The following is a 17,262-nucleotide window of genomic DNA, read 5'->3' on the forward strand; positions in this document are numbered from 1 at the left end:
GGAGAGTAGGAATCAATACACACGCTATTGCATAAATTAGGTGCGCGTTTTTTCCAAACACGCATATATGCATATTAATATAACACATACACACAAACACACACACAAATGCATGCTTCTGCAAATAACACGTTTGTTATGATGACATCACACACATATAAAGTTAGGCTAGATAATCATTGTTAGTTGACGTATGCACAATTTAACATATTTTAATGGAGGTTTAACTTAAAAAAAAAAAAAAATTCAGATCCAGCTTTTGCATGATTTCTTTGTTTCTTTTAGATGTTTGCGACGGAACTTTTAAAATTAAAATGTGTTTTCTCTCAATATAGCCTATCATAGATTTAATATTAATCACTATATTGTCTAAATATGATAATGATAACCTTTATAATTAATCTGCATATTGTCAGAATATGATAATGCTATAGCTATTCATAATAATCTGCATAATGACAGAATATTATAATGATAGCCTTTAATATTTTATCTGTGTTCTTTGAATATGATAATAATAGTCTTTAATATTAATCTGCATATTGTTGGAATATGATAACGATATCCTTTAATATTAATCTGTATATTCTTTGAATATGATAATGACATCCTTTAATATTTATCTGCATATTGTCGGAATATGAAAATGATGGTCTTTAATATTAATCTCTGTATTGTCAAAATATGATAATGATAGCCTTTATAATATTATGCATATTGTCGGAAAATGATAATGTTAGCTATTATTATTATTCTGCATAATGTCGTAATATGATAAAGTTAGCTATTATTATTAATCTGCATATTGTCGGAATATGATAATGCTATATTATTATTAATCTGCATATTGTTAGAATATGATAATGATAGCTTTTAATATTGATCTGCATATTGTCAGAATATGATAATGATAGTCTTCATAATCTGCGTATTGTCGGAATATGATAATGCTAGCTATTATTATTAATTTGCATATTGTCAGAATATGATAATGATACCCTTTAATATTAATCTGCGTATTATCGGAATATGATAATAATACCTTTTAATATTAACTAGCATATTGTCTTAAAATGATAATGATAGTCTTTAATGGTAATCTGCATATTGTCAGAATATGATAATAATAGCTTTCAATATTAATCTGCATATTGTCAGAATATTATAATGATTTCCTTTATTATGAATCTGCATATTGTCAGAATCTGATAATAGCTTAATATTAATCTGCGTATTATTGACATATGGTAAAAATAGCTTTTAATATTAATCTGTATTGTCAGAATATGGTAATGATAGCTTTTATTATTAATCTGCATATTGTCAGAATATGATAATAGCTTTCAATATTAGTCTGCATATTGTCAGAATATAATAATGATAGCCTTTAATATCAATCTGCATATTGTGGGTATTCAATTGTAGCCTATAATATTAATCAGTGTATTCTCTGAATATAATAATGATGACCTTTAATATTAATATATGATTTGTCTAAATATGATAATAATAAACTTTATTATTCATCTGTGCATTCGCAGCATATGATAATGATAGCTTTTAATCTTTTTTTATATAAAGACGACAAGTTTATAAAATGTTACAACGCCATAACTACTGGCATGCATTCTTTTTTTTCTTGTTTCTTCTGTTGTTCAAACAACATTGGCAGTAGCCTAATCGCTACATGCTGTTTTGTTGTACGTAAACACTCTTGATTAGGCTTCATTTGGGAAAACGGCAGACGGACTCACAATGCTCAGTCTGTTTACGGTCGATGAGTGGAGCTGTTCTTTCAGCACCATCTCCTTCAGCACCCACGAGTGGACAGCGCTCGAGAAACAGCTTGAGATCCGCGCACGACCTCAAACGTTTCATCCAGATGTTTCTTTCTTTTATTTATTTATTTATTTATTTATTTATTTATTCATTTATTTATTTTAATTTCAAGTGCTGACTTTAAATGCAATAACGTTTTAAAGTAAAAGCCCCATCGCGTTTATTCATGCCATTCTTAATTCACAGTCATCTTCAGCACGAGTGGCAGATTAACGACTCTAACATGGCTGTTAACATCTAATTATATGACACAGTGGGGCATGTTATTAGTACTTAAGACTGCTGGACACGTATCTCGATTATAAGAGGAGTTATTTATTGTCGCGGATATGGTTGTCTGTCAGATAGACATTATTTGACTAATACTCGACTTTATTTTGCCTGCTTTGCAATAAGGTTTCCCCTAAATCCCATAGTCGCATCCATCCACAAATCCTTATTGGTCGTTGCATTGTAAAGGTGTCTCCTAAATAAAATCCATTCACCAATGGCGTTGAGGGGATGGATAAAAGAGGGGGGTATGGATCTCGAAAAATTCATGAAGCATCACCGAAAGCACCATTGTCATTTATGGCACTTTGCGGCCAATAGCTAACGCGTATTTACGCACGCGCCTCCCGCCTCTCGCCCCCTCCACAGCCGCGTCCTCGCCGTGAACGCGCGTGGTACCCCCCCGGTCGCTAGGAGGAGGAGGAGGAGGAGGAGGATGTGGCGCGCGGAGGGGAAATGGCTGCCGAAAACAAGCCGGAAGGTAAGAGAGAAATAACAAGATTATTATTTTTCATTTCGCTGTTTTGTCAGCGCCGAGCTCCAGATGATGAAGGTCGGGATAGGGATGCGCGGCGGAGAAAGTCAGTGACATTTTCGCTTAGCTTGTGTTTGTCACGAAATGGCAAAAAAGAGGAGCAGAAGCGCTGATGGGATTAGCCATCTCTGAGACGGCTGTTAAAATAACGGGAACGGAGTTAGGTAATCACGGGCTACGTTCATTACGCGACTCCTTTCATCTCGGAGGCTTTTCAAAGTCAACGCGCATCAAAGTCGAGGCGAGCCACAGCCTTCGTTGCATGAAGAGAAGCATGTTTGTGTTCTGACTGAGACGCGCACATGAGACGCGTGAAATGAACGCGTGAGATGACTCGCGTATGGTTTAGAGTGGGATTCCTCCACACCGCATCCACGCTCCCCGTGGGCTGACAAACAAGCGAGCTCCGTGAAGTCAAACGCGGTCAACTACTTCATTTTTTTCGCTCTCTCTCGCATTGAACAGGGCGACGCTTTTAACTCCAAAAGCGATAAATGCAGATTTATGGTGATGCTCTAAAACGTGATTGATTTCTTTCCACCCCCACCAGAACCCCCCTTATAGTGACTGAACCCACCGACAGCTGCTCGATATGCTTCAGTCTCGTGTGGAATATTTTCCCAGGACTGTGACTGTTTGGCCGCCGCTGTTTTGAAGCTGTCAGCAGTTATTTTCTTAGATAATAACGCATTTAAACTGGATTGGAAAGGACACCCGGAAAATTGAAGCGGAATTTTAATGAGGCAGCAAAATGAAAGGTACGTCTTCCCCTCTTTTACTAAAGCGAAAGCAAGTTTGTGCTCTTATCATTGACTTTAATTTGATTTGAGTGTAATTATGATTCGTCGAAACCTAAAGTTCACTTTCGTTTGTGATAGCAGAGCGCGCTCTGTATAGACTTTCGTTGAAATGATTCTTTTAAGGTGGTGAAATTCTTAAGAGATTAACGTATTTGTATTCCTGTATACTAAATCAAACGAATTTGACGGAAAATGTAAATAATTCAGATCACATTTATAATTCGCAACACTCTCCATCTGCTTCTGATTACTTTGATCCCTTTCGGAGGTCGTATTTTTTATATATAGCCTATATAAGGGAAAAAATACGCAGATATTAGTATGGGAGGAAAATGCTGATTGTTCAGTTTTGTTAGGTCTGGATTACCTTGAAATAACAGCCGTGAGTTTGTCAACATTTAATTATTTATTCAACTATATCTCCTCAAATCAAGGCAGCCAAGGAAGTTTTTGTCCATAACAGCCACAAAGTGGCGCTATTGAGCTTTGCAAAAGAATACCCCCCCTTTAACCCCCAAACACACACACACACACACTTTAGAAGTAAGTGTGATAACTAAGCTCGCCTATTAAAGAATTCCATCAAAGTGACGAAGTTGCCCTCTGTGATTTGGGGGAGCTCACAGAGAGGCTGTGTTGGACAGTAGCTTGCACGTGTTCTGTTTCTCTTGTGAACACTGCAACGTATAGAATTGTCTTCTCGAAAGAAGTGCGTTGAACTTCGGATCTGTAGGCATTAGCAGAGTTGTGTTTTCAGCTTGGCTGGTGGTCTGGAGATCCTCATTTGTGATATTGCTGAAAGATGACCTGGCCAGAAAAAGGTATTACCTTTTTGTGTGTGTGTGTGTGTGTGTGTGTGTGTGTGTTTGTTTGTTTTCAACGTGCATATTTATCCACGCGAGTCCAGGTAAAGCTTTGCTCTTGCTCTACTTCTTAGAAAGAAAAAATGTGTCATAATGTAACGTAAGTTTGGGGACAGAACGATTCTAGGCTATTTTTACCCATTCGAGCTGCCACAGAACAGGAGAAAACATCGCCTCTTTTGACCTGTACGGCCTAAAACTGTGTCACGCATTTGTATCTGACAGTCTTTGCTCTTGCCAGCTTCCTGGATCAGTTATATTCTCTTCCTCCACACAGGAAGCGTATTCTCTAGTGGTTCTTGCCAACATGATGATGACAGCTTACATGCAATGATGTGTTCCTCTCACTACCCCCATCAACTTTTAGATCTTTTCAAAGTCATTTTTCTGGATTATTTATTGATTTTTTTAAGGGGCTAGAAAGTGCATTAGAGTCTTTTTTTCTCGGCTGGTTTATTCAGTTTTTTGACTCTCACATACGTGCTTCCACTCACCTGTATTGTGCTGAGAATAGCAGGCTGTGTAAACTCAGTTGAACGAAGTGAAATTTCAGTGTAGTTCTGCTTGAAATTAGGCTCCTGGGTGTTTCACATTTGCTTTTTGAGATCTAGCACTTTTTAAAAACAGTAGTTCTTCAAAACAAATTGGGTTGTGTAAAAAAAAAATCCACTTCTGAAGGTTTGCCTGCCTCATAAGCCATGCTCATGTTGTTGTTTCTCCCACTTTTATCAGAAAAAGTTTCTTTCGGCTCAATAGACTCTGTGAAATATTGATTGTATGGATGAATTAGTCAACTGTGAGGAGAGAGGCTGCAGTGTGTCCAGTTTACTAGTGAGTACTAAATCCTTGACCATCACTGTCAAAGAGTCGATATGAAAATTAACAGCTGGGTTAGTTTACTAGTATTTAGGTGACATCAGGGAGATGTTAGTGTGCTGGATTAGCTCTTTAGATTTTTGTTGTATCTCAAGTGTATGGGTTACTTACAGCAGAAGATGTTTGTTTAAAGAGACAGGTCACATATAAATAAATCATCACCTGTACCGTATACGAAATTTGCATGAATTTCTTTTTTCTGTGGTATATAAAATAAGATATTATCTTTAATCTGTTTGTCCTTACAATGAAAGTGGTAACCAAATTATTTGCATCCAATTTTATTTCAAAGCCACAAAAGAAACGTTAGACTGACGCGAGTGTGTAAATGATGACCGTTTCCATTTGTGCAGCACATTATTAGTTGTTGCTAGATCAGATATGATTGCGGCTGGAAGTTAACAAAAATTTAACGTAAATATAAAGTATAACATTTATTAATTTTCCCATTAATTGTATTTTATTAATGTCTACCCCCAACCCTATACATAACCATCAGAGTAACACAAAAACAATAGTTGTATAGAGTATTATTTATAAAATTACCTAAATAAACTGTATTTTTTGACGTCTTCCCCTAAACCCAACCGTCACAGTACTTTAAAATACTGTTTATTGTTATACAGTGTCATAAAAAATGTTGATGCACATATCAGCAGCTGTATCCTGTCTAAGCTTTACCTATATTATGTCCATCCGCTTGTTAAGTGTGACGTCACGCTGCTTCCGCCTCCAAATGCCATATCCAACTGTATGGGGAGACTCAACAATTGGTAATAATAAACGTTTACAAAGCGATGTAATACCTTCGAAAATCACGATTACAATGTATATATTCATGTCTGATATCCGATGGCCAGAATGTGATAAATATTTGATAAATTGTTAAAATATTGGTGTCTGTGGTATATAAAATATTATCTTTTATCTGTTTGTCCTCACAATGAAAGTGAAGTGGTAACCAAATTATTTGCATCCAATTTTAATCAAAAACCAAAAAGGAAACTTTAGACTGACGCGAGTATGTGTAAATGATGATAATTTCCATTTTTGAGTGCAGCACGTTTTCAGCATACAGCAAACACACACACACACACACACACACACACACACACACACACACACACACACACACACACACACACACACACACACACACACAAACATATATATATATATATATATATATATATATATATATATATATATTGTGTTTTAATAATACAATCATATTAACCATAACATTGGATAACATCAAGTACAATAATAATCAAAGAAAAAATATTTAATAAAAAGTAAAATAAAATAATGCTAAAATAAAATGATAAAAAACAGAATACAGAGGCAAAACTATCAAATTAATTATTTACAAAGTCCTAAAATTTCACAATTTTTAAACTTTTTTTTTTTTTGCTGTAAACATTTTGTAATATAGTAATTAAACAATTTAAATTGAATTGAATATAATATTTACTCATTAAAATAAATAAATTGCCTATAAATTCTATGTTTGCCATGAGGAAAGTAACAAACATTATCACAAAGCATACTATAGCACAAAGTCTTATTTGTTTTATTTCAGCTAGAATGAAAGCAGTTTTAAATTTATTTAAAACTATTATAGGTCAAAATTATTAGCCCCTTTAAGCTATATATATTTTTTGGATAGTCTACAGAACAAACCATCGTTATACAATGACTTGCCTAATTACCCTAACCTGCCTAGTTTACCGAATTACCCTAGTTAAGCCTTTAAATGTCACTTTAAGCTGTATAGAAGTGTCTGGAAAAATTTCCAGTCAAATATTATGTGCTGTCATCATGGCCAAGATAAAATAAATCAGTTATTAGAGATGAGTTATTAAAACTATTATGTTTAGAAATCTTCTCTCCGTTAAACAGAAATTGAGGAAAAAAATAAACAGGGGGTGGCTAATAATTCTGACTTCAACTGTATATATATCCATGCCTAATATCCGATGGCCAGAATGTGATTAGCATTTTATATATTGTTAAAATATTGGTGTCCGTAATGCAGCTAGTCCAGAGACTGTAGTGTACCCCATACCAAGCAAAAATAAAAAATAAAAACTTGTAATGTCACTAGTTAACACACTAGGTGCATTTTTGTTTCAACACATCCTATAACTTTTAAAATATCAACCTCTACCAAATGGTAGCTATGTCAGTTTATGGTAAAAGTATGAAGTGTGAGACCAATTTATTTTAAAAACATAATCAAAATAAAACACTTGAATATTAAATCATCTGTATTTTTTGAAGTATTCCCTAAAATAATTCAGATTTTTATTTAACATGTTTTCTTGTTTTTTTTTGTTTTTTTTTTTTTACAATAAAACCAAAATCAAGTGTAGAAGTGCAACAGGATTATGTTTTTATTTACCCTAATACTAAAAAAAAAACAAAAAAAAACAAAAAAAAAAAAAACAGTAAAACATGGTCAACCATTTGGTAGAGCGGGCAGTGAAAGGGTGAATGTGTAGTAGGCCCTCCCGGAATCTGCGCACGCAAAATTCTGCAGGTTTTCCACAGATTTTTAGCCCATCATTAATTCTGTTTATTTACTTGAGTAAATGTGTGTAAATCTATATTTATTCAGTTTTTGAATTAATTTCAGTAATATTATTGACTAATGTGAAAATGTTCATCTGATTTATGTACAATATAGTTTGTACAGTAATATTTTCTGTCTTTTACTGGATATATTATATGACAAACTTGCTTTATCTCCCAAATGAAGTGAATCTAATTGGATTTGCATTTTAAGCATTAAATAAAAGTTAAAAAGGGATTATTTTTTATTTCATATACTAAAGGGCACCTATGGTAAAAAATCTACTTTTCAAGTTCTTTGGACAGATCTGTGTGTTGGTATAGTGTATAGACCGTCACACTGGGATGATATGAACACACCCAGTCCTTTTTTTTTTTCAATATAACTACAAAAAAAGGGTCGGCCAATTGGAGCTGTTTTCAAATCGATCGCACCATTACGTAGCTAACCCCCGCCCACCGAATTGATTGACAGCTGCGTGCATTAACATGTTCCGGTAGTCGCGTGTATATGTCAACAAGACCAGACAGACATACGCAGAGCAACCGGGAATAAAAGGTCTGTTCTGTTCGCTAGGATCAGCTATCATCATCAAATGTGATTAAGAGTAAGTTTCACATGTTTAAAGTGTTTTAAAACAGAGTATGTGTGTAATTAATTACAGCGTTTTACTTCAGCTTTACTTCATCAGCACAGCCGCGTGTCAGAACAATTATAAAAGAAGACGCTTCAATCCCGGTTTGTGGAAGTTAAATCAGGTTTATTTTGTACATTAGCATAACAGATATCCACACAGTATTTGAGGTTAGCCTTAACTAAGCTAAGCGCGCTCCGCCTGCCTGCGTGCGTGCGTGTGTGTGTGTGTGTCATCTGCGATGTGCGTGTGTGTGCGCGAGCGCGTTAACTTTGTAACAATATTGTGTGACTCATCAATGCAACTTCACAATACTGATTAGTAAAGGTTAGTTCTTACTGTAGTATCTCACAAACGCTACGTAAGACCTTCTTCCTTTGTCTGTCTGTTGTCTGACGCAGCTGAGGGAGGAGGCATGTAAAAATAGTAGGCGGGCAGAACTCGGCTTAAAGGCGCAGTACGACAAAACCACCCCCTGCTGGAAATCAGTATAAAACAGCATCTTGTAAAAGGTAAAATGAAAAATCTGATGGGTATTTTGATCTGAAACTTTATATACACATTCTAGAGACGCAAAAGACTTATATTAAATCTGAAAAAAGGGGTAACCTAGGTGCCCTTTAAGGTTTTAGTAATGACACTCCCAAAATAATTCCGCAGAGATCCGCAGACTTTTACCAAAATTCTCAGCAGAAATAGCCAAAGATGTCCGCAGATTTCGTCTGGCCCTAGATATGACTAAACAGTGGTCATAAATTAATATTTTCTCAGTTCAAATGAGTAGGGGCTTGGACCTGGAAACAGTATTTCATACGTCACAGCTTAACAAGCAAAAGTTGTATACCAAAGCATGCATTTAACAATCCAGAAAGCCACAGAAATGAGTAGAGCCTTGTCATGTGGTATGATTCAATGTGTACATTTAGCTCCTCGCCAGCCTAGTTGATTGCACACCTACATACACATCTTGTACACAATCCACCGATGCTGGAAAAAAAAGGCTTCTTTAGTCTGCATGTGCGAAGGCAGATACTATTTCTTTAAAATAAACCTGAAATAACCCTTTGACCTTCAGTATCACCCGTAGGACATCAGCGTCACAGTAATAATGCACCATTTGACAAAGCAAGCAATTAATGACCTCTGCATGATCAGAAAGTGGAGGGCTTTGTATTTTTGTACCCATAGACCTTTTTTTTTCCCCCTCACTCTTCCCTCCCCCACTGTGTCCCCCTGTAGGACTGAAGAAAATACGTAATCCGGATCGAATGTACAGAACCGCCGTCGGTTACACCGGCCACGTTCCTCCTAAGAGTGTCAGCGATGACACGGACAACAACAGTAAGAGAGCTGGCTTCCTTTTCCACTGCATCCCTCCAAAACATGACAACGTTATGAAATGCTGTTCATCTTCTCTGCCCATTCGTTTACATACTGTATAACCTCATTCTCACAGCTGGCACAGTTCATCAATAGCGTTTCTTACAGCATTACCGGAGCCCAAAGTAGGGAAAGATCAAATCATCGCAAGGGCATATGATCTAAAACCTTGCTTTCAGCACAATGACAGTTGTTTTTCCTGGTGTGTTTGGAAGCTTGGCGAATTCTATCAAAGCAATTTGCAGTAAGCCAACGTTCAGCAACTAGGTGACTTCGGGAGTCGGGAGGGAGAGGCGGTTTCTTGGTGGATCAGCTTAAAAAAAGGCCAGCGTCTCATTTTCATTCAGCTCCATTACAGATGATGTTTATTCATGCGTGGCCATGCTGCTCTAGAACGAGCAGCATATTTTTGGAAGCAGCAGTTCGTTGTCATGGCTAATCAACGCACGGCGGTGTTTGAGCAGAGCTCAGGCGTCGGCTTGCGTGGGTGTGGATGAGGGTGTGTTCACCTCCTGTTTCCTCATTGGAGAGTTCTCGTCGCGCTCTCCCCTCTCAGTCTCTTCAGCCTTTCTCAGTGAGGGATCAAGACCGCTTCGAAGAGACACTCGTTTAATGAAGACACTCCGACACGGACACTAAGTGGCAGGAGTTCTGCTGCCCAGTTGTTGGAGGCTAACAGTTTAATTAGCAACTGGAGGGATACACGTCTCATCCGTGTCTCTGCCCATTTCAGTTCATCAGCAGGCAAGTTTTGAGCTTAAAGGACCATGAAACACCCTTGTTTCAGCAGGGTGTTTTCACACCTCTACTTTGGAAAAAGTCAGAAAAGTGGGCGTTTCCAGCTCTGTTTAGGGGGGAGTGTCGGAGAAAGAAAAGAGGCATGGTGTGGGAGTGTCTATTTGGGCACGCTGACTTTCAGAGTCAAAACACACACACACACAGGGGAGAAAGTGATGGTGTTTACATGGGCATCTGTAGTCGAATTATTTGCCAAATTATTAAATGGTGGACTTTAACTGCAGTTTGGCTCTTTCATTCAGGGAATTCATTCATGTCCCTCGCAACAAACGAGATATTTGATACGAAGAACTGCTCTAAGCGTGTATTTTTCATGCAATGTTTGATACCGCACGGCGAATGAGAGAGAAAAAAAACCTCAACACTTCCCGGAAACTTAGATGCACACGGCAGGTAGCGTCAGAAAGCTGCGTGTGTTATTCCGGTCACAAAATGCGGTAAAAATCTTACACGAGGTTAAAGTTTGGTTGTGGTGCTAACATGTTTACACGCAGTGCAATAGTTAACTTAGTTCGATACGAACAAACTGAATAAACAAAGAGCACTGGTCGCTCACTTACCAAATCTGTAGAGACAGGACAATCACCAGCAACTAGAGCCACGTCTTTATTAAGAGAAGACTACAAGCGAATCCGTATCTCGGCGTTTGCAGATGAGAACAGCTCTCAGGTAAACAACAATCCTCCTTAGACACGTAAGTTATTGTTGTCGAGCGTCGCGTACACTGTTAATCCACGCGTGATTCCAGCTGCGCTCTCACAGAGAGAAAATGAAAACAAAACTTAACTGCAGCAAACTATAAAAGCAACACTTCACGCTTGTTTAGCCAACACAACGTGGCGTCTCTGTCGTCTGAACACTGTGATCGTAATGAATATTAATGAAGTTGCACAATAGAGCGCGCTGATTGGATTGAACCAAGCCTTACTCATGCATTAATGCATCACACTGTAAGACGTAATAAGACACACTCTGGCACAGACGTCCAGTCTGCACGCTGGAATACAGGCTATTATGTCATGACCGTGACACAGCTTCAAAAATTCGTTTCAAACCGGAAGTACGAATTTGCTTGAAATAACACAAAAACAACCAATTTACACTTTTTAGTGAAATATAGGTGTCCTAATGGTGTTTATAGCAGTGTGGGACACATATACGACTGTCAACAGCTCAAAAAATGTGTTTTGGTGTTTCGTGACCCTTTAATAAGTCAGACCCGATGGTAATCCACTGATTAGCCCACATGTTGATTTCGAAACGAAGCAGACCATTGGTTCTTATAATGCCGTAGCTCGTGAGCCCTTGAATCCCTGGGCGTGTTGGAATCCGAGGATAAAAGGAGATCCAGTTCAAGCGGGCTTCTTCGTGGACCCCATTTCAGCCTGCTTTGTTGAGCCAAGAAAAGCTTTGGGAGCCAACTGGGACAGAACCAGAATGTCGAAGTGAGCTAATTGGGAGGAATCCTGGTCTGCCTTCCCCTTTCTCTTCTTCCCCAGTGTCCAGAGTAGCCTTTTTCACTCCACCAGTGGAAATCCCCAGATGATCTACACCCACTTATTAAGGCAGCCACATTGAACATCATCAAGTCTCTTTAGAATAGTTCAGATGTGCTGCTTTTTTTCTTTCAGGCCTATGTGCGCTGTTAAGAGTGTTATGCTATCGCATGAATTTGCACATTTTCTTTTTCCTCATGCTATTGCATATTTTCTGGGACAAGAGTCACTAGACAAGAAGCAGCAAGTCTCCGGAGACCAAAGGAAAAGCATCCCTTCAATGGAAGGATGACAGTGCATTAATTTGCTTTCTTGTCACAAACGCAGTATCCCATATCTTCAGTGTTTTATCAGCCAAGGCTTTATTTTCCCAAAAAAAAAAAAAAAAACATCCAAGCAATTAAGAGGGAAGTTGCTGCCGTACAGATCTTTTAAATTGGCTAAGATAAAATTTAATTGAGATCCTGCAAATAATGAGAGGTTTTGTTCGTGTTGCAGAGATGCAAACAGTTGACTGAACTGCTCTACCAAAGAAGAGAGCAAAGAGAGAGAGATGCTGGTCTCCTGAGACGCCAAAACACAAATGTGAGGTTATCGCAGAACTGGCCTCCTGTCGTGGAGGAGTTTGAAGTCTTCGCTTGCTATCAAAACAGTCGGCGGTAATTGTGCCAAGCACTAGCGTGTCGGGCGTCCGGTGACGCTTCACTTGGCGGAGGCTTATGTCACTCTTCATAACAATCATGCTTCATCTGTGCGTGCCAGTACACATTCGCTTTACTCATCTTAGGGAGCGAGTCACGACCCAGCTAGTGCAGAAGAGCGTTCTTTTATGACTAGCTGGTTTAAATGGAGCTCACCTTGTTTTTGATAAAATCATACATTTGATCAGAGAGGATAACCTTTGATTTGGCCCACCGACCAATCAGAAAAGAGATGTAATGTGTATTTATATAGCGCATTTATTGTGTATGGCTGTACACAAGTGCTTCACAATCATAGAGGGTGCAGCATTTACTTAGATGATGTGACGGCAGCCACAGGACAACAATGCCAGTGCGCTCGCCAAACACAGACAGTGATAGAGCCAATTCAGTGGATTGGGATGATTGGGAGGCCATGACGGGTAAGGGCCGATGGAGGGAATTTGGCCAGGACATCGGGGACACACCCCTTCTATTTACGAGTATCAGCACCTTTGATTAACGCACATATAGATGTTGACACACACACACACACACACACACACACACACACACACACACACACACACACACACATATATATATATATACATGCAGTTGAAGTCAGAATTAGCCCCCTTAAATCTTTTTTCTTCTTTTTTAAATACTTCCCAAATTATGTTTAACAGAGCAAGGAATTTTTTTACAGTATGTCTGATAGTATTTTTTCTTTTCAAAAGTCTTGTTTGTTTTATTTCAGCTAGAATAGAAGCAGTTTTAAATTTTTTAAACACCATTTTAGGGACAAAATTATCAGCCCCTTTAAGCTATTTTTTTCGATAGTCGACAGAACAAATCATCATTATACAATAACTTGCCTAATTACCCTAACCTGCTTAGTTAACCTAATTAACCTAGTTAAGTGTCTTGAAAAATATCTAGTAAAATCGTTTACTGTCATCATGGGAAACATAAAATAAATCCATTATTAGAAATGAGTTATTAAAACTATTATGTTTAGAAATGTGTTGAAAAAAAAATCTTCTCTCTGTTAAACAAAAATTGGGGAAAAAATTAACAGAGGGGCTAATAATTAAGGGGGGCTAATAATTCTGACTTCAACTGTGTGTGTGTGTGTGTGTGTGTGTGTGTGTGTATATATATATATATATATATATATATATATATATATATATATATATATATATATATATATATATATATATATATATATATATAATGAGTGATTTATGTATATCTCACTCAATCTTCTTTTTGATATTTTAAATGAATGCAATCTCTACATTTTAAATGATTTGTTTTCTTAGAATGAATTTACAACAAAAAATAATAATAATATATTTTTACAAATTTGACTGCTAAATTTGAATGCTCCATGATGGATTTTTTACAATTTTATATTATTATTATTTTTATTATTATTATTATTGCATAACATGCCATTATTATTATAAGAATATATTTTAGTGTATATTAAAATAATTAAATGAAAGTTGTATTTGTTTAACTCTCACCATACAAAATATAGTAGAAAACGATATTATATAGTTATAATTTATACTTCTACATATTTATAGGCGGCTCCCAGATTTCCTGGGGCGCTAAGCGGCCGCTTACCTCGTTTATTGGTTAAATCCGTCCCTGTTCACAGCCTATGCAGGTTCAGTTCACCAAAATAGGCATGGCGGGCATTTTCTGAGGTAAACATCATTTTTGAGTGAATTATACCTTATGAATACAGTATGTGACATTTTTAACACCACTTGGAGGTGTCCATGTTGCCGAGCAATGTTTATAAAATAATATGAAGACCTTTTATGGTTTTCTGTCCATGAAAATATTCACCTTATTCTTTGCCGACGAGCGGGCGCAGCCATTTGAATCTTTTTGGCTCATGACTTCCGGTCTCATTCACTTCCATTCATTTTTAGACGTTAAAAACGGCTCGTTACGCTGCTTGATGTTGCAAACTGATATTTTCCAATTATATTATTCTACTTGGTCTGTATATTAATGCAAACATTGTATTGTAGAGCAAGTAGTTTGACCGTTTTCTGCCGTTTATTATCCCTAGTCTTTTCTCCCATAGGCGACTGAATCAGAAGTTTTAAAACAATCTCGAAAACAGGCGCACTTCCGCATTTTAGAATTAGGTCAATAATTGGCTGAACTGTAGCGATGCTGGATTAAGATCGTGTTGGGGGTTGAATCGAGATCGCAACCTTTTTTTTTAATTAATCGTGCAGCCCTAGTTACCACGGCAACTTCTTTTGAAGTGAAGTTTCATAAACTAATTTCGAGAGGAGCACGTGATATGATTGAACACTGCTGGCCACTCATCCGTAATCAGTAACAATCCAATCAGAGGGATCCTAGCTTAATATAAATGGATCACTTTCCCCTTATTGCTCTATCTTCGTTTTGGAAGAATCCCCCCTTCCACCCCATCTCCACGCTTTTCTCCCCTTTCTAAAGGGTGAGCTATCGAGACCTAAAAGATCTCGGATCCCCTGATATGCTTATTGACCGGGCGGGAGCCCTGGGCTCAAATATCTCCGAGCTCAGGGTTCTCAGGGAGAGCATGCCAAACCTGCTATAAATGCCAAGCATATCTAAGTGGGAACTCTTGAAGTACAGTTTGGTATGTCTAGCTTCGTCCCTCCACCCTCAATCAAGTTTGTTTATAAGAAAAAGTTTGGGCACCCCTGCACTTTTGATTGAAATGGGGCTGTTTACCAATCCCGTCGCTCACTTTCAGTGTTTTTTTGGCGTTGGTGCTCACAGTGTGTAAATAGCTTTCATGTACCGCACTGTTATTAACACAGAAATGAGGTTATTATGAGTCGTCTAAAGACTCAGACATTCACTACATGATTTAAACAAGGAGCTATTGAAGAGCATAGTGATGATAATATGCCATTTTTTTTCTGTGATGAGAGAGAGAGAGAGAGAGAGAGAGAGAGAGAGAGTGTGAGAGCGAGCTCGGGCAGGGCAGAAAACGGGACCAAATTGTTTGCCAGAACTCTAAAGTGCATTTTGTATGCATAGCTCAACTCTTTATCCATTTGTATTCATACACTCATTTGCATGATTGAGTCCATGTGTATTTGAGCATTCTCATATCCTCTGTCTTGTTTATGTCTCTGAATGCCTTCGCTAGTCAGCGTTGCATGGATTTGCATGTTGGTTTTATGCATCCAGGTGTGAGACAATGGTTCAAGCTGGTGTTTGTCTATTTGTGTACAGTTTATAGGATCTGCTCGCGCTTTATAATTCATGTCAGAAGCATATGTTTTCTTATCACTTCATTTATATTGTGCCTCAGAATGTCAGGGTGTTGGAGTGTGTTTTACGGATTTGCATATTATCTTGTGAATATTTATGCCTCTGTAGATCGCACAATATTTACATCCACATATTTTAACCAAAGATGAACACATGCTGAAACAATGTGCAGAGTTTTATTTAATGAGTACTATAATAAAAAAAGGAATTAATATCAGTTAAATTAACTTCAATTAAAGTTAAATGTTATTTATATGTACATTTATATGACTGTATATTCGTCAAAGAGAGCTTCTTCCTAGGTAAGATTTTATTTGTCTTTTGTTTTAGTTTAGTCAAACAAAAATCTGTCACATGTACTAACCCTGGTTGTTTCAGTGCTGTATGTTTGCGTTTGTCCTTAAAATGGCAGTGAATAACAGCATTACGCCCTATTCACACGGGGCTTCAGCGTCAACGCTTGACAGAGGGCGTGTCTGAAGTTGGAGCTGAAACGATCATCATAGAAGCGTCAGCCAATGAAATTCAGTCAGCAATAGGCCACTGTCTGAGCTGGTGTATTTGCATACAGCGATCTGATTGGCTGACGCTTCCGTCGGCGCTTGAAAAGTTGAGCTAGTCCCAACTTCTGCAGCGAGGAACGCTTCTGAAGTGGCGCTGACGGATCCACAATGCAGTTCGGCAACGTCTGACGTCACCCATTCAAAGTGAATGGGAAGCGTTGACGCTGAAGCCCCGTGTGAATAGGGCGTTATGCTTTAAAATCTTCTAAAGAATGCTTCCAAATAGGGGCGGCATGGAGGCTTAGTGGTTAGCACGGTCACCTCACAGCAAGAAGGTTGTTGGTTCGAGTCCCAGTTGGGCCAGTTGGCATTTGCATGTTTGTGTTGCTGTGGATTTCCTCCGGGTGCTCCGGTTTCCCCCACAGTCCAAACGCATGCGCAATAGGTGAATTGAAGAAACTAAATTCGCCGTAGTGTGTGTGAATGTGGGGTATGAGTGTTTCCCAATACTAGGTTGGAGCTGGAAGGGCATCCGCTGCTTAAAACAAATGCTGAATTAGTTGGTTCATTCCGCTTTGGCGACCTCTGAAATAGAGTAGGCTCAAGGAAAATGGGTGGTTGCATATAACAAGAGACCTATTGTTCTTTAGAGGTGTACTATAGGCTTTAGCGAATATCAAATGTAAATTAGATTATTATTTTACACT

The 17,262-nt window shown here is 37.8% G+C and overlaps 1 protein-coding gene across 27 annotated transcripts in view; it reads left to right on the forward strand.

The window, feature by feature from the left end:
* camta1b (calmodulin binding transcription activator 1b) overlaps positions 1-17,262 on the forward strand; it is a 694,205-nt gene that overhangs the window by 22,048 nt on the left and 654,895 nt on the right. For 12 of the 27 annotated variants that reach the window (XM_073917031.1, XM_073917032.1, XM_073917033.1 and 9 more), the window contains exons 1-2: positions 2,534-2,590; positions 9,632-9,733. The exons of 3 other annotated variants lie outside the window; for them this stretch is intronic. In XM_073917031.1, coding sequence (XP_073773132.1) covers positions 2,566-2,590; positions 9,632-9,733 — 127 coding nt within the window. In that variant the 5' untranslated portion in view covers positions 2,534-2,565. Of the gene's footprint in view, positions 1-2,533; positions 3,403-4,025; positions 4,266-9,631; positions 9,734-17,262 lie in introns of those variants that run through there. 12 more of the 27 variants (XM_073917040.1, XM_073917055.1, XM_073917047.1 and 9 more) reach the window with 6 other exon arrangements.

The sequence above is a fragment of the Danio rerio genome, chromosome 11, assembly GCF_049306965.1.
Source record: "Danio rerio strain Tuebingen ecotype United States chromosome 11, GRCz12tu, whole genome shotgun sequence".
Taxonomy (NCBI): domain Eukaryota; kingdom Metazoa; phylum Chordata; class Actinopteri; order Cypriniformes; family Danionidae; genus Danio; species Danio rerio.